The sequence below is a fragment of the Microtus pennsylvanicus genome, chromosome 20 (genome assembly GCF_037038515.1).
Source record: "Microtus pennsylvanicus isolate mMicPen1 chromosome 20, mMicPen1.hap1, whole genome shotgun sequence".
Lineage (NCBI taxonomy): Eukaryota > Metazoa > Chordata > Mammalia > Rodentia > Cricetidae > Microtus > Microtus pennsylvanicus.
In genome coordinates, this window is record NC_134598.1 from 1855357 (window position 1) to 1882126 (window position 26770).

The following is a 26770-nucleotide window of genomic DNA, read 5'->3' on the forward strand; positions in this document are numbered from 1 at the left end:
ACTATTACTAAATGTTAATAGATTTTACATAGATGTGTAGCTTTGGTAATAGAAAACCAGTAGGAAATTGTAGTGCAGGGATTGAGAAATGTCACTTGATGGTCATCATGGTTGGGGCTGAAGTCATAGCTCTGGCACTTCTAGGTTGATTGCTTGAGGACAAAGTGTTTAGATGACTGAGGTGCAGGATATGATGAATATTCACAATCTTTACTTGAGAGTTTCTGTTGAGAGGATTATGAGTCCTCAAAGGCAGAGTGATTAGACAATGCACACAAGATTGCTCCGTCTGCATTAAGTGTTTGTTGTTCCTGCAATCCAGTCACATCGGACTCATTCCCTACCCAGTAGAGAAATGGATCCTCCAGTCTTTCTCCATAGGATCTTGCCCAGACTTGTCATCCTTCCAGAAATGCCTCATAGTCACTTAACGCTTTGGATTTGATTGAAACTTTCTACAGAACCAGGCACTTACTCAGCTTATATTTCCAGAACACCAACTATGAGCTAGGCATATCTGCACTGGGCTCTGGCTGTGGAATCTCAGAGAAATTGGTTTAAAATCAGTTTAAAAAAGAGAGGCAGGGCTTGTTAGATATTATAAGATCATGAGAAGTAAAAAGGTTTTCTCTATTCTGAAATACTTTTAATATTATTATTTTATTTATTTATATATAAATATAAGTATTTATATTTATTATAAAATAAAATAATGTTTCTCTATATCACTTCTCCTGGAGTAGCCAAACCAGTGCTGGGTGGAGGTGGTGGTCTACAGTGAATGGGCTAAGAGACTGACTTACAAAGGAAGCACAAGCAAAGATTACGGTGTGAAAGCCAAAGACAAACAGCAGCAATTCCTTGAAAACTCCGTGCACTTGGCCAGAGAAGCAGACGCGAGAAGGGGACAAGAGACCAGCACTGTGAAACTGCGCGCTCCACGATGGAGGTTAGACTTACCAGTGTCTTTCTCAACTTACATTTAATGAGGTAATTCGGACTCCAATGCCACTGTGTCTCTAACGTCACTGCTAATGTACCCGAGCAGTGACACATGAGTCTTCTAGATGACTCAGGACTCACCACAGCCATCTATTAATGTAGCAGCACAGAGCTGGTCTTCTTCATATTGCCTATAGGTGCACATTCTTGAACCTCAGAAAATATTATAATGCTTTTCAGACATACACACACACACACACACACACACAGTTTTCTGTGTGTGTGTGTACTTGTATGTGCTTGTGTCTATGTGAAGGTCAGAGAACAAATTCAGGTGTCACCCTCAGTCACGCCATGCACCTGCATTGAGACAGGCTTTCTTTCTGACGTGGTGCTAACCAATTAACACGGGCTGGCTAGCCAGCAAACCCCAGGGATCTCCCTGTCTTTGTCTCCCCAGGCTGGGATTATAAGTGCAATGCTACCACACCCAGGGTTTCTACACAGATTCTGAGTACGGAACTCGGGTCCTCATGCTTGGAATTAATTGAATTATTAAAGCATTTATCAACTGAGCCGTCTTGATAGCTCCAACTATTTGTGTTAAAAATCCAACTCCATATAATTTACTCAGAGATTGTGCACAAGCAAGTGTTCAACTTCCTGCTTCTCCAGATGTAAACAATCTAGCCCTGGGAGAGCTCCTCCCACTCGGTGTAACCAAGTGTCTATCCCTGGGATAGCTCCTCCCACTCAGTGTAACCAAGTGTCTGTCCCTGGGATAGCACCTCCCACTCGGTGTAACCAAGTGTCTGTCCCTGGGATAGCTCCTCCCACTCGGTGTAACCAAGTGTCTGTCCCTGGGATAGCTCCTCCCACTCGGTGTAACCAAGTGTCTGTCCCTGGGATAGCTCCTCCCACTCGGTGTAACCAAGTGTCTGTCCCTGGGATAGCTCCTCCCACTCGGTGTAACCAAGTGTCTGTCCCTGGGATAGCTCCTCCCACTCGGTGTAACCAAGTGTCTGTCCCTGGGATAGCTCCTCCCACTCGGTGTAACCAAGTGTCTGTCCCTGGGTTAGCTCCTCTCACTCAGTGTAACCAAGTTTATCTCCCAGAAACGCTCAGAAGCTTTGGAATTCATATATTTAAAAGCATGAACTAGAGAACTCCCTAGAATGCAACTAAATTCTACAGAAAAGGAAAGAAACAGGATTCTCTATGACTTGTTTCTGAACACTGATAACACGGCCATGCTAAAATGAGTAGCAAATCCTGATCATGCCAAGATTATTTGTAATATGCCATGTTGAAAGAATGCAGAGGCAAGAAAGACACATGTATGTGGTGATCTAGGAAGGAAGGGAACAAACTCGTATGGTTCATAACACAAGCAGAGAATGACTAAGACTGAAAAACCAAATGGTGACATTATATGTTATTTCACAAGTGGAACCAACCCCTCCTACTCCTGCTCCTACTGTCTGAGCTATACCATTATTCTTACATATCCCCAATTCCTGGGCTTCTGGGGAATATAAAATGCACTGAAGTCCCTGTCAGAGTCTGCTGCTGTCTCTGTTTTCCTTTTCTTGATCTTCACATAGGATTTTGCCATTGGAAAACCTCACATGTTTCTCCTGCCAAGATAGCATGTGCTCATCCAACGTCATTTAATTTTAGAGGTGTTACGATCATTGATCACCCTCTCCGGGAGAAATTTATTTTTACAGAAAAGATGAAAATTTGTTGTGCCTGTCATACAGTCCGCTTTGTGATTTTTATAAAGAACAGCAAACTAAGCCTTTGTTCCTGCAGAGTATCTAGTCACGTGTCAGAAAGAAGGCCAAGAAATTAACTATATGCATAGGACACCGCCTTTTGCTTTTCCGATGTAGGCGCTGGGAAGTTCATCAATCAGATGATGCCAGGGCTGAATGGCACGGGCACAGGAAAGCCAGCATGCAGGCTGAAAGAATATGCTGCGGTTCTTGCTTTGCCTTTTATTGACTTTGGGCAACTATGCAGCTCAACTGTACCATTTATTCCTCTCTATAGAACGTGGCCATCCCAGGGCTGGCATGAGGACTAGGGAGGAAAACACACACAGTCGCACAGTGCTGTGTCTATTGTCAGGACAAATCCCAGCTGCAAAAGCTCAAAAGGAAATGCCAATGTCAAAAGGCTCTAATGACAAGGGCAAACACAGGACAGAGACAATCAAAGTTCTCTGAGTTGACGGGTGGGTGGATTTGTTGGAAGGTAGGAGCCTTAATTATGGACTTGTTGGGGTAAGAGGGCACTAGGGTGTGGCTATGTTTTAAAACACAGTCCTGTCTATTCATTTACCCCATTTCACCTCCCCTAATAAACCATTCCATATTACTGCGACATCAATGAAAGTAATGCCTGGTTCTAAAATACCATGAATGTCTCATCAAGAGCCTAAGAAAATTGGGCTAAAACTGTTCACCACATCCAAATTCAGAGGATGCCATTTTTCTCTCAGTGAGGACTGCCGTGTGGCTGGCCACACGAGGGGATGTGAGCCTCTCACCACAGAGCAGTGGTTCTCAACCTTCCTAAAGCTGGGATCCTTTAATACTTCATGCTGTAGTGATCCCCAACCACAAAATTATTTTTGTTGCTACTTTAGAACTGTAACTTTGCTGCTGTTATGAATGTGATGTAAGTAGCTGATACTTCTGATAGTCTTGAAGGGGTCATGAGCCACAGGTGGGGAACCCCTGCTATGGAGGGTAACTGGACACACTGTGGACATTAGTGCCTCTCATGGTGAAGGTCCCCTTCTGAACACAGAGGTTTCACGAGGAGAAAAAGGCAGAAAGGGGAATTTGTACAAAGATGGTGAAAAAATATCAATCAGTCATAGCAGGCCCTCAGCTTCACTCAGAGCCCGTGTATGATTGATGGCAAGGGGCCTGGATTTCCAGTCTATATAACACAACTGTAGTGCATACTAGACTTAAAAATATATATTTTTTAAATTTATTGTTTGAAAATTTCATACTATGTATTTTGGTGTGATCATTACATTTTTGTTCTCTAGAGATTTGCTTAAAATATTTTAGAAGGCTTTGTGTAAAGTCATGAATGATCACCATCTTGCTAACGTGTGCTGAGGTTCACAATGTGTTTTATATATGTGTGTATACATATGTGTAATTTGTGTATATACACACAAATGTATACATATATTTATATGTATTTGTGTATGTATTTTACATACATGTTTACATCCTTTTACAGAGAGGGGCAGTTTGGCCTTTAGGTCCTTGCTCTTGACTGTTTCCCACCATGCAACAGTCTGCTCAGCACTTCGTATTCACCATCTTACCCCCAAAGGCTTCTTTCCTGGAGGGCACAGCGCTTAGTAGAACATTGCTGATAAAGACGTCTTATCCATGCATGCAACAGATCCAGGCATTGAGTGAAGACCTCGTGTGTACAGGGAACTGAGAGAGGCCTTTGGGGGTTTCCTCTCTCACTGCAATACACACAACTCCTGGATGGCCTTTTATTTTTGTTTTGCAGTACCTTATGTTTCTTCGACTTGTCAATCACAAGTATTTTCCAGGAAGAAACACACGCAGTATAATGACGACTGCTTGTGTAAGTGCAGTCGGAGATCTGAGGAGCTGACGCGTGTGTGTGTGTGCGTGTGTGTGTGTGTGCGTGAATGAAAGAGAGAGAGAGACTTGTGCATCCCTTCTGCATCTGGAACTGCAACACTCAAAGCTTCACAGTAACCGTTGCACGTGGTGAGCTGGGACTCAATATATTCCTGTAGCAGTTTGTGGGTTCACCTGTCAGCCTATGCAGCCTCATTGGCAACTTCCAGACCACTAAGAGACCCTGTTTCAGAAACAATACTGGATAGCTCCTGAGGAATGATACCCAAAGTTGACTTCTGCTTTCCGCACTCCACACTTCACACACACACACACACACGCACACACGCACACTCATAGGACTTGAGATGTCACTCACACACTATAACATCTTGGCATTCTGCAGATGTTGAATCATTTTCAGTTGTACTGCAGGGTGGTGTCTTACTGCTCTGAGTGTCACTTCATTTGCTGTTGACTCCCCTCTCAGATGGCCACTCAGGGCGGGTGGACAGTGTCAGACAGCTGCCGTCTCATTCTTACAGAGGCTGTGCCACGCGGTAGTACTCGTTTTACTAGGATGGCAGGCGTGTGTGGTTTACCGTTAGAAATAAAAGTGCAGTTCTAGTGTTAAATTTATATCATTAAAGTAGAATTGGACAGCCCTATTTCATACTACCCAATTGAGGATGCTTTTTATTTATTTTTGCCATAACCACTGCCATAAACTCTGTCCAGTATGTGTTGAAGCATTTTTATGTTTTCTCATTATTCTTTCTTGAATGGACAACCTTGTGGTCAGAGTCCCTGCTTCTGTGTCTCCTTGGTCCTTATGCATTGACCATATGTTTCATTTGCTTGGGGGGCATTTATTGATAAACTCAGTCTGCAGATATTAGGAGTACAGAACAAACTCGATTTCTGTCCTGTTCTATAGAAAGGATATAGAGGTCCACTGGGGCTGGAATTTTCAAAGTTGGTTTATCAAAGCAGTTATAAAACTAGATCCCTAGGGAGGAAGAGGATTAAGGTCATTCATATATATATATATGCTTTTTCATTTTGGTTTGGTTATTCAGACCAGGTACCATGAGTAATTCAGGAATTTACTAAAAGACATTGATTGAGTCTTGTAAATTACAGATACATAGTATAATCATAGAAAGCCTTGAGAATACATAAAAGCATTTTTTGAGCTCTATTATTCTTTCTTGTATTCGTTGAATTAGAGAAAAGCATAGGGTATGAAAATGTAGACAATTATATGTGTATTTCTGCTCATCCAGTCACTTAGTCATCTATTTGTGTATTGGCGTGTGAGAGATATTGAGTACTATGACTTGCTGGACAGCATACAAAGTACATAGCTGTTGTCTTGAAAGACAGCCCCATACTTCATGGAAATCTTGCTTCCATTTATATTGTTTTCTTTTGTCTGAGTGTGCATGCGTGTGTGTACCAGCTTGTGAAAGCCAGAGGTTGGCATCTAAGGTCCTCCTCAGTCACTTCCTGCTTTATTTTGTTGAGACAGGATCTCTCACTGAAGCTGGAGCTCACTGATTGGTGAGACTTTCTGGCTAGAAGGTCTAAGCGAGCCTGCCTTCTGCTGCTTTTCAGTGCTGGGATTACAGATGCACGCTGCCGTGTCCAGCCTTTTACATGGATGCTTGGGCTATTTCAGACTTTCTGCCAGGGCAAGCACTTCACCAAGTAAGCTCTCTTCTGAGCCTTTATGTCCATCGTGTAGAGAAAGACTGAAACAGCAGAGAGAACGTGAAGCTGCTCATCTTCCTCCAAGGCTATCAGGTGCTGGCAGTGCAGCTGGCTCCAAAGTGTCCTATGCTGACGCTGAAATGGGGGAAGAAAACGCTACACCGGCAAACCCCTTGGCAACAGATTTATATAGAATCTTTAATTATATAGTATTTTAAAGAAAGGCCCATTCTACTTACAGCTGATGGTTATTCCCAGTTCCACACTGTGCTTCTTAGGCAGTTTTACGTGAAATGTTCCACTACTTGGGATGACAGACTCTGTAATTTCAAAACAGAAGAGAGTGTTTATAGATCTCAGAGGAGACTGGATATTGGGTAGGAATAGTCTTCTGAATTAAAACATTTCCATCCTGTAAAGCTGTTCATTAAGACTAGGGAAGTTCTAACATGAAACATTTCATTACAGGGGTAAGCTCCTTTAGATTCAGAGGTAAACAACTCACAAACCTCAGGAAGTCCCTGAAACTTATAAGATGATCCAGGTCGCTTGACTACTAAAGTTATAAAAACATTAAGAACTTCTGGGGAGAGCGGGGACTGGTCAGATCCATTGATCTGTGTGACCGTTGTATAGTGAGGTCCTGCGTTACTACTTTCATGAACTGTGATCACGCTGGGGTAGGCCTTCTTCAATGATTAGCTGTTTCAGAGTTGTCCATGCTCCGATGAGTAACCACTCACCTCTATCCTGCACATAACCCAATAAGTGCGTTAGTTTTCCAAGTAGGACTTGGGTAGACCAGTGTTTGAGTTGTCATTGGTGCTCTACCTGGGATCGGTAACGGTTACTTTCTGAGCTCATCCGCATCTCTGCTTTAAGTCTCTGGTGACTCGGATGTAGGCATCCCGCCTCACATCTGCAGCAGTACCTTTCTTCCCAAGACCCCAGGCATCTCTCCGACTTTATTCATAGGTAGCTGCAACTTTCTAATCCCCACCTCAGACCTCTGCTGGCAGTTGGTCAGTGGCTCCCTCTCCAACCGTCATTTCCCTCTCCTGTCTGAGTAGGTCTCCTTTGCAGAATACCATGGAATAAATTCAGTGATACCCTAAAAAAGCGCCCTTCATCCAAGACTTTTGTAACAGTACCAAAAGCAAAGGAAACAGCAGAAGAGGAGGATCATGGGATTACTAATCTAGCCTACTCTTACTGGTTCATCACCCCCACTAAAGCCTTGCTAACCCCCCAATAGACAAAGATCCAACTACAAAAGCTGATAAGCAGGTAGAACTATTGAGCTCCCCGGTACCTAGTCCAATTTGTTCACTGCATATGTAACACATTTTGCACACCTAGGCAAAAATTAGGACTGTCCTCATGGAGAAGTTAAGAGTCTGTTTTAAACTGCTCTTGGCCTTTTGTCCTTTCCCTTGAGAAGTCTAAGCAGTAAACTTTTTACAAGCCCAGAATCTGATCTTCCAATTTAGAAGGTTCACCACAGAGTGTTAAAGGAGAGAACACAATAAAAATTTGATTTCCCTCAGCCCCTCCAGGATGCTAGAAAGTCACCTGTGACAATGACCCCAAACTGCCCATCCGGTTCAGGCTGCAGCATGGTCTTGTACCCCAGCATCCTTCCTCCACTCTGCTCTTCCTTCAGAGGGATGAGCTAACCTGCTAACATTCATAGTTCCTCTCAGGCTTCTAAAATATTCCTGGGACCAGTCTGGTGTCAAAGACCGACTCAGTATCTTTGCCTTCTGTTCTCAATGAACACTCCTATGTTCCAGGACGTGAACCTGCATATTTACTTATTTATCCATTAAGAATTTGCATGTTTCCCATTTTCTAATGATACAGTAAGCATGGAATCTGCCTCTAGGTAGAGACATGCCTTGGACCCCTCTCCTTCTGAGTTAATTTAGTCTGGCAGGTTGGGAGGTCAAGGGCCTGGATAGGGGGCCACCCCTAGGAAGGCGAGTTCACTTTAAGATAAATAATGTACCTTCCCTACCCAGAATTCCTGCCCCCTATTGCAGTCTTTGTGAGCTGTCCTGGAGTTCAGATGGGTCTGCCTGTATTTCTGTGTTAATAGAAAGGCCTGACAATTGCTTTTTCTTTTCTTCTATTTTTTTTCCTTAGATGTGAGCCAGAGCTTAAGTTTGCCTTAAAACTCCCTAATGCTCAGGCTTCATTGCCTCTTTTCTAAAAGTTTCTCTTACCATGGGACCACCTGCCACCAAGAAGCTACTGTCCGTGGGACCACCTGACACCAAGCAGCTACTGTCCATGGGACCACCTGACACCAAGCAGCTACTGTCCATGGGACCACCTGACATCAAGCAGCTACTGTCCATGGGACCACCTGACACCAAGCAGCTACTGTCCATGGGACCACCTGCCACCAAGTAGCTACTGTCCATGGGACCACCTGACACCAAGCAGCTACTGTCCATGTCAACTTAACTTCTCCCTCCTTCCATTATAGGAGCTGCAAGATCTAAAATTTGCTTGCTCTAGAGTTTTCATTTTAAACTCTAAAAAAACTGTATCCACTTTCTATTTTATCCTATTGTGTTTCATTAATGAGGTTATGAACACTAAGAGAGGACCCTTGCTAACTCTCCTAAGACTCCCTGAGATTTCTGGCAACATTTTTTTCCTACCTTTGTATCCTTCAATCACTCAAGAATATGAACCATTGCTGCTCTCCTAGACAGCACCGTCAAGATGACTAGAGGCAGACACAATTATCCAGTCAGGCAATGAACTTCACAAAGACAAACTAATTTTGATGCACTGGGGCAGAAATAGATATGAAATAACTGATAATTATGACATTTTACTTTCTGATATCACATACGTCTGTGCACATTGTAACTATTTTCTAAATATTTCTTCTTTCCCTGCCTTCCCTCTATTCCTTTCCTAAGTCTTGATTGTTTAACATTCTAAAAACAGAAGAGAACCCCTTTCCCTCTCCTAAGAGAGCATTTAAGACCTTGGAGGTAACAAGGAAACTGGGAGTGCTGGGTTTTGAAGGGTCTGTGTTGTGCTCACTTGCACCGAAAGCTGGTCTGCAGAAAGAAGCAAGAAATAAAAACGTGTGCACATGGTGCAAACAGGATCTTGGGGAGTGCCACCGTTAGGCACATCTGATTGGAGCCCCTCAGGACTGTGCAAGCTCACACTTCCATACCCCCCTTTCCTCATAAATCAGCTGGGATGCATTTCTGATGCAGCTACTGAAAGATGCAAAGACTGAGGCAATAGAAAAGATGGGATGGGAGCACGCGGAAATCTGCCACCCAACTGCTCCCAGGCATAGCCAGCAGTCTCCATCTGATTGCTTAGATAAAGCTGGCCTGGTCAGTAGTCCTTAAGAGTGCATGGAGTGACCCAGACACAGCAAGCAAGATGTGACTACCTCACCGAAAAAGTTTGCTTATATGATGGATTACATTATAGATTTTTGTATGTTGAACAAGTCCTGCATCTCTGGGATGAAGTCAACTTGATCATGGTGATATGAGTATATATAAGTGCCCCCAAAACCTCTACCAGAGAACTCCTACAGGTGATAAATACCTTCAGTGGTGTGGCAGGATACAAGATCAACTCCAAAAAATCAGTAGCCCTCCTATACACAAATGATAAAGAAGCTGAGAGGGAAATCAGAGAGGCAACACCTTTCACAATAGCCACAAATAATATAAAATATTTTGGGGTAACACTAACCAAAGAAGTGAAAGACCTATTTGGCAAGAACTTTAAGTCTTTGAAGAAAAAAATTGAAGAAGATACCAGGAAATGGAAAGATCTCCCATGTTCTTGCATAGGTAGTAAAATGGCAATCCTACCACAAGCAATCTGTAGATTCAATGCAATCCCCATCAAAATTCTTCACAGACCTTGAAAGAACAATAACCAACTTCATATGAAAAACAAAAAATTCAGGATAGCCAAAACAATCCTGTACAATAAAGGAACTTCCGTAGGCATCACCATCCCTGACATCAAGCTCTATTACAGAGCTGCAGTAATAAAAACAGCTTGGTATTGGCATAAAAACAGAGAAGTCAACCAATGGAATCAAATTAAAGACCAGGATATTAATCCACACACCCATGAACACCTGATATTTGACAAATAAGCTAAAATTATACAATGGAAAAAAGAAAGTATCTTCATCAAATGGTACTGGCATAACTGGATGTCAACATGTAGAATTTAAATAGATTCATATCTGTCTCCATGCACAAAACTCAAGTCCAAATGGATTAAAGACTTCAATATAAATCTGACCACACTGAAACTGATAAAAGTGGGAAGTAGTCTTCAATGCATGAGCACAGGAGACCACTTCCTAAATATAACCCCAGTAGCACAGACACTGAGAGCAACAATAAATAAATGGAACCTCATAATACTGAGAAGCTTCTTCAAAGCAAAGGACATGGTCAATAAGACAAAAATGCAGCCTACTGAGTAGGAAAAGATCTTAACTAACCCCACATCAGACAGAGGTCTGATCTTCAAATTATAAAAAGAACTCAAGAAATTAGACATTAAAATTCTAAATAACCCAATTAAAAAATAGGATACAGAACTAAACATAGAATTCTCAACATAAGAATCTCAAATGGACAAAAGACACTTAAGAAAACGTTCAACATTGTTAGCCATCAGGGAAATGCAAATTGAAACAACTCTGAGATACTATCTTACACCAGTCAGAGTAGCTAAGATTAAAAGCACCAATGATAGCTTATGCTGGAGAGGATGTGGAGTAAGGGGAACACTCATCCATTACTGGTGGGAATGCAAACTTGTACAACCACTTTGGAAATCAGTATTGCAGTTTCTCAGAATATTGGGAATCAACCTACCTCAGGATACAGCAATACCAATAAAAATAAGAGTACATGGAGCTCCATTATTTAGTATCCATCTTATATTTATTAGGTTATTTTCATTTCTCTATTTTAAGAAAAAAAGTTCTCATGAAATGAAGAGGCGCATAATGCATGTTTATATTTCTGCCTCTGTGGATGAATATAACTCCCACAAATTGGGACTTAGAGTCACAGAGCCTAGGAAACACTGACCGAGAATACTTGGTACTGCAACAGCAACTGTTGCATTCATAACATTTTTAACATTTTACATTTATTTCTTTGTGTGGCAGTCCTCTCTTTTCCCTCCCTCTTTTCCTCTTCTCTCTTCTTCTTTACCTTTCTCTCTCTCTCTCTCTCTCTCTCTCTCTCTCTCTCTCTCTCTCTCTGTGTGTGTCTGTGTGTGTGTGTGTGTGTGTGTGTTGGTGGGGGGAAATCGTACACATGTGGAAGTCAGAGAACAACTTTTGGGAGTTGGTTCTCTTCTACCTTGTAGATACTGAACTCAAGCTTGGTAGCAAGCACCTTCATCCACTGAATCATCTGCCCTCCTTGCTTTTGTACAATTTTAATGCAGGGAAATCTGACAATGATTAACACTATTAATGACATCAGAGGACATATTATGACTTCCTGGAACAGAGTAATGTATCACTGTTGACTGTGTGTGATTTGAAAAATTCACAAAGGGGAATAAGTATCAACTAATGAATCTCTTTGATCAAACTGTGGCTTCATTGTAATCTTTATATACCAGTGCGATTTACTTTATAGTTGGTATTTTCCCTATATATATATAATTATTTGGTTGCGAAAGCAAAGGAATATTTAATTTGGGGTTCATAAACAAATACGATTAATGAGGAGAAGGCTCCATTATTTGGACAAACAGCAGGTTTAGCATCAGTGGATGTAATTCTGAAAACAAATGATGTTTATTTTCTAAGACCCCTGTGATTATTTTGCACTTCCCTGGTTTTGCTTCATCTTTGTTAAAACTATAATTAAAAACACATTTGGGTAAAAAGGTTTCCTCCTTTCCCATTGGTCTGATTTCCTGCCTGCAGCACTCATTGTCAGCACAGTAAGATAACTGCTACCGCATCATTTATCAGTCGAGGCACCCCATGAGGAGTGTAAATGTTAGACTCTCCCCACTCAGATGAAAGCACCAGGGCTCTGGTCCATGGCCAACAGCACTTCATATGTTTGTGGCGAGACTTCTCACAACGGATACCGTCAGAGTGGAGGTGGGAACTTGGAAGATCTTGTGGTATTCACTATATAGATTATCATTTTAAAAAATTGAATGGGCAAAATGGGAGAAGATGAGGTTCTAACTTTGTAAAATCCTACCTAGGAAAAGGATTCCAGTAAAAGAACTCATATAGTGATGGTGTTGAGTGTCTTCAGCTTTGAATGCCTCTCCCTGATAAACTCACTAAGGTGCTTGCAGAGCATCGCACTGCTGGTTTAAAAAGACAGACACAGGCAAGAGTGGGTTAGCTTTTAACCACCCCTATGGCATTTAAAATATTTATTAAATAGAGATCGCTGAGCACTGAAAGCCAAGGGCTGGAACATTCATCTTGATGTGTAAAACATCCTGAGGCAGAACTCTGGAACTTTATGGCTTGCATCCAGGCAATTAGGCATGAATCCAGAAGGAGAGGCCGGACTTGGCAGAGCCCTCATCCACATATTCCCCATCTAGGTCCCAAGTTCTGAAATGACTGAAAAGGATTTGCTTGTTTCTGAAAGTTTCTAGTGATGATTCCAGTAGACAAGGAAGGACCTGGCGTGTCTTCCTGAGGGTTTTAAGGTTGCATCTGCACCCATCAGGAGAATTAGTGTTATCAATTAGTGATGCACCATGAGCAACGGCAGGAAGATAACAGAAGGAAACACATTCCCCACCCCGGCCTATTGTAGACGACCTGAAATATCTATTTCATGACCTTTATTAAACAAGCTGGGTACTGAATAAAGTAGGCTTAATAGATACAGTTCCTATTTTTCAGGAGCTGAAAGTTATTAAAGTATTAAATCAACAAATATTAAAAATATATATGTAGGCACATTAAGGATGCATGAGACACCAAATAAAATTCCAGGATATACAAAATAAATACATTTATAACACAAGCAAACACTTGGATACTGTGATAATTTTTACAAAGACGGCCAAATTGCACTGGTCATTGCACTCCCGTGGTGTCATTACAATCTTCTCCTGGAATTCCAGGTTCGAGAAGCCTGTTCTAACAGTTTCATGGTGGTGAATCTCTAATATCTCCTGTAATAATTTTATTTAGCAATTTTTTATATCAAAAAGGTGGTAAAGCAATAGAGGGAAAATGGGCTGCAAGTCAATAGAGTTAGTATCTGCCATTCTCTATAAGACCTAGAGTTTCCCCACCAGAACCCCAATTCCCTCTTCATGCATAAAGCAAAGGTATGGGATTGCAATAACTCTTTTAGCCCTAATTTTCTGTCACAGTTGTTAAGTATACTCTGTGGGGCCACTGGACGGCTTTCTTGTTTGATAACTAAACCTCTCTGCCACTTGACTGATTCTTACAAGGTCTTTCTATCCAAGTCCTGCTGGATCACAGGAATTAGAAGGCACACACTTCAGAAAAAAATGGGTCATCGTATAACAAGAAAAAAGCAGAGTGTAGAAGAAAGCAGTCCCAAGAGACCAGGACCCCCAGAGAAAGCAGATTTAAACCCAGTTCTGACACAAACAGACGTTCATAACCAAAGTATCCTCATGGAGCCAAATGTGTTTCATTAATTCCTTCCTTCCCGCATTTACCGTGGACCGACTGAGGCCTGTCTAAGCACCATTTTTCTCAGAGAACTTATAGTTAAAACTTCACACTGACAGCCTTTTAAATTAAATTTCCATTTCTTTTAAAAGATATATGACGATGGGGACCTTTTACTCTCCTAACTGCCATTACGTATATATCGTGCAGGAGAATCACTGGCTCATGACAAATATTTGTTGGCATATGATCCTTGTGTATAAAGGTATGCCTTTACCTTTTGGTAAAAATCACTGGATATGTAGGGCCCATATTTTGCTGTGTGAAGACAATCAATCTTCCCTTCCCTTCATTTCTCTCCCTCCATCCCTCCTATTCTCCCTCTCTCCCTCCTTTCTTCCTTTTGCCCTTCTTCAGTGATGCTGGGTATCAAACCCAGGGCCATAGTTCATGCTAGATAAGCTTTATACCACTGAGCTACCTTCCCAGCAGACAAACATCTATGAATGGTGGGGAATTATTTGGGAGGGAGTGAGATGGGATAACATGAAATAGGAAGGATAGTAGGGTGTGAACACAAACACAGTACATGTATAAAAATGAAAACACACAAAATTATTTTCTATCTTGACTAAAAAAAGCAAAAGTAAAAAAAGAATACCTCAGAGTCAGGTTGGTAATCATTTGTACCCCTCCTTTGCCTCTGATACTTAAGGTTTCTCCTAGTATTTTTTTTTTACCTGCTGGTTTTTATCACATTTATCTTGTCCATTGATTATATGTCCATCTCTACCCTCCCTGTCTGTATTTAGAGATGGTTTCTATCATCTATTAGAATCAATCCTCTTGACCCTGGTGAAACAATCTTGAGTGGAATCCTCCTTGTCATTCCCATAAGTGTCCAGTGCGATTTCTCCTTAGACTAAAGACCAAGTACTTGCCTACTGGCCTTGCATCTATTCAGCCCACGAATTTTCACGGCTCCCCACCTAACTGTCACGTGTTCTCCACAGCAGGACCAGTGAGACAAGGTGTTCTTGTTGCTGAGCCTAAGGAATCTGGTTTCTCTAGCTCAACTGTGCAAAGTTAGAAAGAATAAAGGTAACATAAATTCTCAAAATCACATCCACAGTGGACATTAATTGTCTGATTTGTCATATCAATCTTCAGGTCTTCAGTGGAAATTTAATGAATGAAATAAACAATGCAAAATGACAGAATAAACCTCTTAAACAAAAACATGTTGGGTATACATATATAAATATATATATCTATATCTACACCCCCCTTTCTGCCATGTAGCTGACATAAGTCATGTGCAGCCCTCTCCTGACACTATCACAGACTTGAGGGTCAGATTTTACCTGCAACATCAAATTCAATCTCCAGTGTGACTTTGCTTGTGATGGAAGAGTCTCGCAGGAGCTGATTGGCTTCCTCGAAGGTGCTGTCTTCGGTTGGGATTCCATTAATGGCCATTACTCTGTCTCCAATCTGTAGCACCCCACATCTAGTTCAGGACCACATGAGAGAGGCTGGAGTTAGAATCAACAATCATGGAGCTCCACTTGCCAGTCTACCTCATTTAATCTTTGCAAAATAACATCACCATTTGATTTTCCAGAGTCAATTCTACTGGCAAACATGTTAGGTCAACTGCAATGCCCTTCACTCTTGAATCCCACGGTTACAACTGTGGTCAAGTGGGTTCTTAAAGATCCCAGGGAATTAATAATTTATAACTATGGTAGCACTATAATCTGACCGGAACAAACAGATAGCAGGGATGAATGTTCATTCCTGCAATGCAGAGAAATAACTTCAGTTGGATGCTAGCCACTTTTTGTATAGATTTTTCTCCTTTATAATTAATACAGCCTCTAGTTTTCCGGTGGACAAAATCTGCTAAATAAAAATCATTGTTCCTCATAATGCTTCTCAAACCTGATAAAAACCATAAAATTTTATCATCAGAATGGAGAGTTAACTACATTTTGCTTTTGCTGCATTGAAGTGCTGTTCCATTATTTATTAATTATTCACAGATTGCTGGGGTTAGAAATGCAGGGCAGAAAGGCTGCTGGGAAGGGAGAGTGCCTCACCTCTCTGCTGGGCTGTCAGCTTCAATATAGGAAATCAGAGGCGGGGAGGAAAGCGTCTCCGTGGCAAACACGCTGCCCTGCAGTTGAAGTCCAAAGCCCGTGACAGGATCAGCTGTCAGGACCACCTCTGTGGTTTCCGTGTGAACAACCTGTCCAGCCAATCCCACAGTGCTAGAGGCTAGAGACACTAGAGGAACAAACGTGAAGAAGGTGACTGGAGGTTCAGGCAGGTATCAGCATTTCCAAAATAGAGTGGTACGTCTGAAGAGAGGCTCCCAGGCGATGGAGAGAGCTTAAATACTGGCCTTACAGCAGAAAGTTGACTTCCAGCGTAACAGGGTAAATGCATCTCCCAATTTGTCAGACTGGAGTCATGACCAGTGTAGCCACTCCAAGTCCTTGTCCCAGGAACTGGGAAGAGACTGTGAGAACAGGAAAACCCTGGGATCAAAGCATGCTGTCTAGTCCTGGGTTGTGCAAGCCTCAACTGAGGAGGAAATGGGGCCAGGTTCTTCCATTCCGGGATGTCTGAATCCCTTTCTCTGGATCTGGGATGGTGTCTCTAAGACTTCCCACTTCAACCCTATGCGACATGAACATGGCAACCTTTTGTTTTGAGGAAACAATTTCTATGTGGCCCCTAGAATAGCGAGGCTCTCTTGGTTCCCAGTCTTTCTCCAGTACTGGGTAGGCATGGTGAGCCATCCAAACTTCATACATTCCACTTGTCCCCACATTTGCTCCCTCTGTGTTTTGTTCCTTTTCTGCCCAGCCTCCAGCCACCACTTGTCTCCCATTTCAGTCACTTCTCCTGTACTCACGCATGTCTCTAGCCGGACATCTCTGTCTTACTTGCATCCCCAGCTTTGGCAATGAATGCGCCATTCCACACCTAGATGCCTCTCTTAGCTCTGGTCCTTGTGCTTGAACACGCCATCAGTCTGCAAGGGTCCTTTGCCCAATGTCACCTTCTCCATGTGGGTCTTTAGCTCACTGTTCTAACTTAAAGTCACTTCCAACCCTGCTCCAACCCAAGCCCATTTCTTCCTACTCTTTTACATGGGACAAATAGAGGTGGTTTTTGTTTTGTTGACACTCTTTGCTCATTCACAGTGTTTTCCCTTCTCAAACTGCTATTTAAAATTCTGTATTCTCTATATATTTCTGCTCCCTAATCGGCTACTTTTCTACTTTTCCTAATTTCTCCATTTCCTTGCTGACTTCATGTCTTCACTCTCCCATATCGTAACTTTGACGATTCTCTGTCCTGTCTGTGCTGACAACCGTCTAGCACACCAACTCCGTGGCTCTTCCGCTCCCTCAATGTCCTTCACCCGCAAATCCATCCTTCTTCAGCTTTCTGTCAACACAGCCCAGGGCTGTGCTCCAACTTCCCTTAAAAGATCCCCAAGGCCTTAGTATTTGAAACCTCCTTTTACACCAGATCCTGTGTTAGTGACTTTCCCAGCTCCCACAGTCTCAGTTTCTTCTCTATCTTGTTTGTAGTAATACTTCCTGTTGCTTACCTTCATGCTGGCTGCTGTTCAAACCGTGTTACATGGGACAGAATTTTCCTCTTTAAGTGAAAGCATCCACAGACATGGCTTTATATTTTAAATATAAACAGAACAACACTAGCTGAAGCAGGGAGGGAGGACTCCAAAGCTCTTCCCACAGCCTCACATGAGACCCCAGGGCCGGTAGTTGGAAAGCCCCCATCCTCTACCTGTTGCCTTTCCTTTCTCTCATTTCTCTCCACACAACACTTGGAAGCCTGGGGACCACTTCATAGAATTGTCTGTAACCAGCAGAGATTCTTAAAGGCTGCATGATTTGCGAATATACTCTGCATTCTTTGGTAATACCCAGTCAACACTCCGTTTACTACTTAATTGTTGAAACCTGCCAGAAAGGAACAGCAGCTCTAAATTCTTATTATGGTCTACTGGGCTCTAGAGTCTTTGTTGGAAACATGCATGCCCCAAGTTAATTCCTTATGTATCTATTTTGAACGCCTCCATCCTTACAAATGGTCAAATGCCACTCCCTAAGAGAATGAGAAGATTTGTCCTGGTAGTGAGCATTTCTTAGGTAACATTTCAGCCGCACCTCTTCTGTCTCTGTGCTCCCACCGCTCTCTCTTCCTCTTTCCTCCTCTCCCCATTTCCAGGTTTGATGGAGGAAGGTCATTGGTTAATTAAATAAAGAAACTGCTTGCCCTGATAGGTTAAAACATAGGTGGGAGGAGTAAACAGAACAGAATGCTGGGAGGAAGAGGAAGTAAGCTCAGAGATGCCATGCTCCTTTCTCTCAGGCAGACACACGCGATGAAGCAAGCCACCAGGTCAGACATGCTGAATCTTTCCCGGTAAGACCGGGGCTACACAGATTATTAGAGATGGGTTGATCGGGATATCAGAATTAGCCAGTAAGGGCTAGAGCTAAGGGCCAAGCAGTGTTTAAATGAATACAATTTGTGTGTAGTTATTTCGGGGCATAAGCTAGCCAGGCGGCCGGGGTGCTGGAGACGCAGCCCAACCGCTCCTATTACAACAGAGGTTAATTCTTTCTTATCTTGCTTTTTTTTTCCCTCTTGAGTCACTGTCTCATGCAGTCCAGACTGGCCGCAGGCTTGCTGTCTGTGAAGCTGAAGATAGCCTTGAACTTCTGACCTTCCTAAAAGTTCTGACCACCCACGCTGCAGGATTGCAGACATGGACTATCACAGCCCTTCTTAGCGACTTTTTGATTTTCTCCACTGCTTAGTCCTTCTGCGATCCTACGCCATGGATGTGTCTCTTGCCACCTTTCCAAGCTTGCCCACTCACTCTCTTCGCTTTTCCGACCTTGCCCTGCAAAATTACTCTGATTCTGACACAGATGCACACTTGTCTCCTTCGTCTTTGCTAAGACTGCTCTCACTGATGACTCTGACTGCTAAAAATGCAGTGGTCCCATTCACTCTAACGGCTGTGCAGCCGCTGGCTCCAGGGACAGTCCCTTCCTTGTAAATTGCTCTTAAGGTGTTGATGAAGATTTGGTATTAGCCTCTTCTGTATCTGCCCCTGCTGTACCTCTTCCACCCTCTGGCCCACGAAACAGATCCCAGCCTTGGTCCTGTGCTCAGTTCTCTCGTCCTTGCCCTCACCAGCCCTTACGCCCTCGGTGGCATCTTCTCTTATCTCTCTCCCTCTGGCTTCAGTGAGGAACTCTTCACCACAGATACTTTTTCATCTACAGACACAACTCAAAGGACTTCAAATTATTTTCTAAATTGGGGACGTAATCTTGACTTTCTCACTCATTCTCGTATGTTCTAGTCTCCTGGTCTTGAAATCTCAAAGCAGCCTCTGGTTCATGACTCCCCGTGCCCTCAAATCAGTCAGTTGCTCAGTCCTAAGAGTTGTCCAGCTTTCTCCACTTTTCCTTTCGACACCCCAAGTTTGGGATTTTATTTCAGCCATTCCAATAAGCATGTATCTGGGTTCTTTAATGCTCAATGATTTCTTTCCCACCTGGACCACAGGTAACACACCCTTCACTATGTGAGAAGGCAGCAGACCACAACTCTACACTTTGCACAGGCGGTGGATGACCTGAAAGTCTAACATGTGACTTGGCGCCAACATATTTAATTCTGACATGTTATCTCGTCTGATGTTTTACACGTGTGAATTTGTTTTCTAGAGGATAGTTTTTGTTATCAGTGGCACAAGAATGGAAGACACCATATCCTATTGAAAGGTCCCTGACTGGGTTTAGCGTGACACTGAGAGACTGTTGGGGGTAAGAAGTTCACAAGAAGAGTTATTTTGTTAACAGCGTGAACAGACAGCCCAGGGCTCTGAGAGTTCAGATGCCAGCACCTCAGACAGACAGCATGGCTGGGGCTTTGAAGACTCAGTTCCATTTTTACAGCTCCTTAAGAAAGCGGGAAGACTGTGGGATCCTACAGCCAGGCTCTCTGGTTTCCCAGCAGCAGGCAGGGAAGAGGGTGGGGATCAAGATGTGTGGTCACTTGTACCCCCTGCACATAATTCACCTCCCCATGGTAGAAATGCAGGTACCTGATTGTATGCTGGCTAGAGGTTTAAGGACTGTGCTCTAAAAGGGGCCCAGATCAGTGTCTGGAGGAGCAGTAGGGCTATGGCAGACACTGTGGTCTGAGAAGTAGCCTGGTATGGATCCCGAAGTTACATAAGGACCTGGATTAGGTTACATAAAGTCTCTGAACCTTTGGACAGATTCGCATAATACTCTCCCTCATTTGAGTTCTCAATTCGATGCAGATATCAGGGATTATTTACCCAGAGTTATGAAGTATGTTTGAAGGCTGGAACGATGGCTCAGCAGTTGAAGGACCTTGGTTCACTTCCCAGCACCCACATAGGACAGTTCACAACCACCTGCAAAGTCCAGTTCTAGGGAACCTGGCAACCTTCTCTTCTCACATATATTCACGCCGTCACAGGTACATATACATAAAGTAATAAACAATCACATCTTTTAAACCCCTGTGCTTAGGTTGGCTGTTTCTCATCACCATTAAAAAAAAAACAAGAAAGAAACAAGCTGAGCCAAGCAGACATTAGACTAAGGGATGCCTTCCACAAAGGAAGGGTGGGCTATACGTTTTGGCTTGGGGAAGATGGTTGGACAATTTTTATTTAATGTTCAGTAATACAAATGAAGAATCCTTCCATGAGGGTTTCTTTCACCTGTAAGCTCTATTTAGAGACAATTAAGTGAGCTAGGTGGACTAGACCTAGGGTTGAAAATAAATTATATACTGTACATTGATTTTATAACTATAGGAATTTATAATTCATAACCCCAAATACATAATTAGATTAAATAATTTGGGATTTTTCAATTAATTCTCAAAGTCTCTCTGACACACTGGGATCTATCCCCTCAACAGGAAAATTTCATCGACAGTTAGAATACTCACATGTATTAAATCCTTAGGAAGCTCTACATTTGAAGAAAGATAAATTACAGACTTTAAGTTCAAAAGTCAAAGGAACACACACAACAACCTGGATAAGGTGGCGGAGGTTAGCCTGCTTCATCAAGTGGTTGGCCAGCAAAAGGCAGAAAAGCGCTTTCTATAGTTTGAGATTTGCATGGCGGATTCTCTAGTGTGCTCTCCAGATTCCCTCGCTCTTCCCCATTGCCAGGCCCACAGCTAGATCTGCTCACAGTTCTGTAGGCTTGCAGGGAATACATTCTTCAGCTACGTCAGCTCCTCTCAATGTAAGGGAGGAGGGCAAGGGAAGCCAAAGGTAATCCATGGTTTTAAAACTTTTGGCTCTTGAACGTTTATTTTTAAAGTGTTAATTATAGAGACTGTGAACTTTATTATCAGCTAGAAAAAAACATTTGAAAAGTTTAGAGAGGAAAAAAGCCCAGGGGTTTGTTAGGATAATGTGTTTTGTTGTTTGATCCCGTGATTTGAGACTTCTGCCCACTAAAGCCCCAGGGTTGAGGGTGGCCTGCTGTGGACCCAACAGGCTGTGAATCTTATGACCCAGTTTGGGAGTGGGGTGAAGGATGGTTAGCTCCTTCTCCACAGAGAGCTGAAAGGGTGTTGGGCAGTGTCTAAGCCATTTCACTTCTGACTCCTTGCATGGCCACTTGTGCAAGCTTACCATGGGCCGCATTTTTCTTGTGTCCTTTTCCTAGGGGTCGATGGGAAGGATGGTGAAGATTGTAAGGCTTCTTCATCTCCTTCTTTCAGCTATTTCCAGTTCCACCCTCTTTAGCAGCAAGTGACAGTGACCATGAAGACAAAGGACATTCTGCTGTTTGCTATTATCCAGGCCAACTGGGAACAGGCACCACTGTCTCTCTGCAGGGGCAGGAAGGGCTAAGCTAGATGCTCTGTGGTCAAGCCGCTGGCACTGTAGGTAATGGGGTCTAGAAGAAGCCTTGACCTTGGCGGCTGGATAGGGAGCAGCTGGATAGGGAGCAGCCCTGGCAGTGGGGAGGGGCCTGGGAGGTTCCAGAAGCAGGACTGGGTTTCCTCTGTGACATAGCCTGGAGTTGTTCCTGGCCTCTGTGACTCCACCCAAAGTTCAGGGCTCACAGAACTCATCACTCCCCCTCAGAAACAAGCACTACACCTTGTGGCTGTCACTAACACATTGCTATAGATTTTTCTGTACCTTCCTCCACGGATGATGGTTTCAATATTTACGTGAGAATATGTCATTGTTTCCTGGCAATGTCCTTACTTTATCCTGCAAATACATGTAAGAATATTTGTTCTATTTTGTAAACCATGGCCTCATCAACAATAGAGCAAAGAGACTTTATTATCTTTGTGGCTTTCACTGTGAGTCAACATCCATGGATGGCCTGGTTGCTATAGAAACATAACTATTAGAAACTAGACAGCAAATGGCAGCCTGGAATGAAGACATAAATAAAATAGGGGGAGAAACCAAAGTATATAGTGAGAATGTTAATAAAATTTTTATTTTCATTTACTTGGGGTCTTTACATCGAAAATAGCCATATTAAGCAATAAAACAGAGAAGAGGAATTCTTAATCCCCCCCCCCCCAAATTGGAATACTCTCATTTTTCATGCATTTTAAGTCGGAACAAAAGTTCACACCATTTGGGCTCTACTGCTTCATTAAGATATAAAGTATCTGATTTCCTGAGACACTTCTATAAACATCCTGCTATATACATTGTCATTGGGGCCTGAGTGGCTCCCATCTGCAGGAAACATGACCTGGGAATTTTTCAACCCAGGTTTCTGTTTATCTTTTTGGCTACAGTTGAATGATTGCATGTTGATTCAAAAGAGAGTCTATGAGTGGGTGAAGGGAAAGGCAGGCCTCGCTTTGTTTCTTGTTACAAATATCAAGATGTGCAAATAATGTGAGACAGACAGATGTATTAGCATTCATTTGTATGTAATGACCTTATTCAACACAGCAACCCTCACCTAACAAATGGCTAGTTTTCAAAGCAGAAAAATCAGGCATTAATGAATTGATTTTGATGACTCTGTCCTGCTGAGGGATGTAGCCTGTTTCTGTCAGTGATGAGCACTGCACATGAAGATATATTAATATATAGATATGTACATATACATAACTACTTCAAGTCCTGGAGGCATTATATGTAAAACTTAAGACTTGTATATTAGGGCAAAGTATAAGTATTAAATCATGAGCCTGTCCCTTTAAAGACAGTGATCGCTACAGGAGGCCAAACTCACAGCCCTAACAAATAAAGCCTCCCTGTAGCTCTCCAATTGGTTGTCCACTGCCAAAAGTTTAGTACTACAGTTGTTCCCATTTTCAGCAGGGACATGGAAAGTCTAAGACACTTGCTCAGAGTCCTACAGCGAGAATATACTGTTGGGCTGACAGGCGTCCAGTGTAGACTCAGGCTCATGATCCGTTCGCTCTGTAGCTGCAGCTGATCTCTGCCAAGACTAAATAATTTCCTTAGTTAGGAAGCAAGTGGAAATCTGGGTGCTTTTTGTTCTCTTTGACTAAGTTCATTCTTTCACCTTCTTAACTTCAAATCATTGTTAATTTCATTTATCAAACATGACAAACCTTATATTTGAACACATATTTTATTTTTAATGTGTGTGTGTGTCCATTTTTATGTCTGTGTCTGTTTGTTTTCTGTGTCAATGCAGGTGCCCACAGAAGCCTGAAGATGGCATAAGATCCCCTGGAACTGGAGTTACCAATGGCTTTGAGACACCTGATGTGGATACTGGGCATGGAACCTGGGTCCTCTTGCAAGAACAGAACACACCCTTAGCCACTGACCTATCTCTACATCCCCCAAGTTTTACATTTGAAAGGACCAACAAGTCAAAATTTATGTGTGCATCACCAGGACATCAAAGATGCTGACCGTGTCTTTTATTGTGGTTTTCTTTATACTGAAGGCTTCAGTTTCCCAACCTTAGAAGAAACGTGTCCTAGAATGGGTAATAGCTGCTCTCCCCAGTACTAGAGGTACGGATGGACTAGAGAGTTCTTCTTGGGATACGAACTCTTAGGCACACAAACTAAAGAGTCAAAAGGCCCACCAACCACCCCATCTTTTGTTGGCGCCACCCTTGGGATTGCTGGGTTTGACATCATTGAAGTAACTTACAGATGCCCCTCTACTTTATTCCCATGGCAGACACAGAAGTAGACCCCATCATCTTTAGGTTTCACAGACGCCAAAAAGATACAGGGCACGACATACACTAAATTGTGATTTTGGATCTGGCTGGAAATAGGGGCATTTTCTTTCTTTAAACATGATTAAGATGAAAGATACTCAGATTCTTTAACATAAAAAAATAGGGGTAGTCTATGTTTCCTCCACATAGAAGCATCCAGCCACTCCTTTCTATACAAATGAAAATGGTCACACTTCCCTAGCTTTTTTTTTTGTCTATATATGCTTGGCTGTCTATTCTAGGAAATATTTCAAGATGAGGATTGAAGTTCTTAGACTTTAGAATGCTTTTGTGAATTTTTGCCTCCTTGTAGTTTTCTTAATTCTATAGTTCTTAAACGGACACAGTACCAAAGTGCCTTCTAAATATGCATCACTACACCGTAGTCTAGTGCAGCTTTTATTCTTCAGGAGTGTACTAGGTGGAAGTTAATACAGAAATGAGTAACTGCTTAAAGTGAAGAGAATAAGTGTCTATACATTTATATCACCCCCACCCCCACCCCCAAGGTTCAGGGAACATCAAGGAAGATGGTGAAGATTGATGATAGGAGCTAGAGGTAGTGGGTACCTGCAGTGAAACAGTATTTTCCCAACATGACAGGCCACTGAACACACATTCATAGCAGCTGTGACTTCCGGTACTAGACCTATACAAGATCAAGCCAGTCAACATTCCAGGAAGAATTGGGAGGGGCACAAAAGCCTCCATTTGCCACCAAGGAGCTATTGACAGTCACTGTTCTTCAAGGTTGCAGGCCCTGGGTAGGTTCAAAGTTTCAGTTGATGCCCCATGCATGTATGGGCAGCATTATAGGAAGTTAGGAGAACATCGAAGAATTCCAAAGTAGTTGGAGAGGGGTTGGAGGCATTTATATGGCTAAAATATATTATATGCATGTATGAACTTTTAAAAGAGTAAATGAAAATAGTATATTAAAACCAAGAAATACATGCAATAGAGGTGATTCTTGGTAGGATAGAATAATAACAAAACTAAAGGAAGCTTTTGGAATGAGAATTTGAAAAGAAATGCTCAAACTTACTGTTTTGAAAGAAGGTCAAGAAATAAAATATGAAATTTATTGGTTAACCAAATTTACAAGACTCATACTCATCACACGAGGGACAGAGTTTGTACAAAGCTGCTTTAGAAGGAATAAGATATGAGCAATAAATGTTTTTGCCTGGAACTACCCAGAGTCGAAAGGCACCTCAAATTTCATTAAAAGAGAAAAGAAACAAAATTGTTTTAGGCAAAGCTGTTGTAGGAAAAGGTAGTGCAAGCTAGATCAGTCTGAAGTTATATCCAGGGTACACGTTACCACACAGATCACGGGTTTCAGTCATGGTCTTTAGCCAGAGCTATTGGCCACACAGTCTCTCTACTTACCCCCCCTCCCCCCCCTTAGAGTAAGCACACATTTCCTGGAGACCAATGGATAGTCTGGTTAGCGTTTCACTTACATGAGCTTTTGAAGTCCTTCTTTTTCAGTCTCCTCCTCATCATGGTTCCTCGTGGGCTGGTGGAGTAGAGGCTTCGAGGTAAAGTCCCCATGTTCAGGGAACTCAGGCTGTATGCACTCATGGAGGTCGGAGAGGACGAGGACACCATTGCGGCTGGAAGAGAGTGAAGACTTGGCACAGAGCATTCCTAGGTGGGGCCTGAGCCTGCCACCCTTGCCAACCAGCAACAACCCAGAGACATAGGACACAGAGCCACGGTTAGTCAGTACCCATATCTGGACGGAGACCAGGCCCTGGAGCCAGCACATTAGGATCTCAGTCACATGAGTTTGTGACTTTTGAGGGACAGGGTCCTCCGTAGCATGTGGGTGCACACAGACTATGAATTTTACTTTAGACAAAGACAGAGATTGGAACAAAGTCCTCCACTGATAACTTAAGACACCAGTGTACACAGTGCCATTTTGCAGTTATTTTCTGACATGGATGTCTTAAGTGATCCACATACATGGAGATCTGAGACCACCATACTTCCATGTTCTGCGTTGTCTTCTGAACTGCATATAAAGCCTTCGGAACATTTATACATTTTCTTCCTGTACTGTTTTTGTGGTGCAGGGGACTGAACCTGGGGCCTCACACATGCAAGGCAGGTCACCTATCATCAAGAGACATTACTGTCCCTTGCATCCTTTTTAAATGACAATGGAAAAGGAGAGGCCAGAAGCCAGAAACAAGACATGTTGTTAGTACAAAGAACTAACAGGACAAGAGAAAGCAGGCAACACACATGAACCAGAGATGTAGTGAGTTAGGGAAGGAGGCATAAGAAGAGGAGACTCTAATATAGACCAGGGCGAGAAAGCGTGGAACATTACGAGGACTGTTTGGAGGAGGCGCTTTCGGGAAAGTCAGGGCCGGCACTCTGCAATGGTCTGGGTGGTAGGAGTTATGGTGATGGTTGGTGTGAAGGCTGCACGGGTTGCTGGCCCAGGATTCCCAAGGAAGTTGTCTGTTGCTCCTTTGAATTTTCACTGC

At 42.7% G+C, this 26770-nt stretch overlaps 1 protein-coding gene across 14 annotated transcripts in view; it reads right to left on the reverse strand.

Annotated features, from left to right (window-relative positions):
- Window positions 1-26770, reverse strand: part of Grip1 (glutamate receptor interacting protein 1) — a 625790-nt gene that overhangs the window by 67774 nt on the left and 531246 nt on the right. For 8 of the 14 annotated variants that reach the window (XM_075954111.1, XM_075954113.1, XM_075954117.1 and 5 more), the window contains 4 exons: window positions 25733-25885; window positions 16056-16242; window positions 15318-15463; window positions 6524-6604 (listed from right to left, as the gene is read on the reverse strand). In XM_075954111.1, the coding sequence (XP_075810226.1) occupies window positions 6524-6604; window positions 15318-15463; window positions 16056-16242; window positions 25733-25885 (567 nt within the window). Of the gene's footprint in view, window positions 1-6523; window positions 6605-15317; window positions 15464-16055; window positions 16243-25732; window positions 25886-26610; window positions 26767-26770 lie in introns of all 14 variants that reach the window. The other 6 variants (XM_075954108.1, XM_075954106.1, XM_075954104.1 and 3 more) reach the window with 1 other exon arrangement.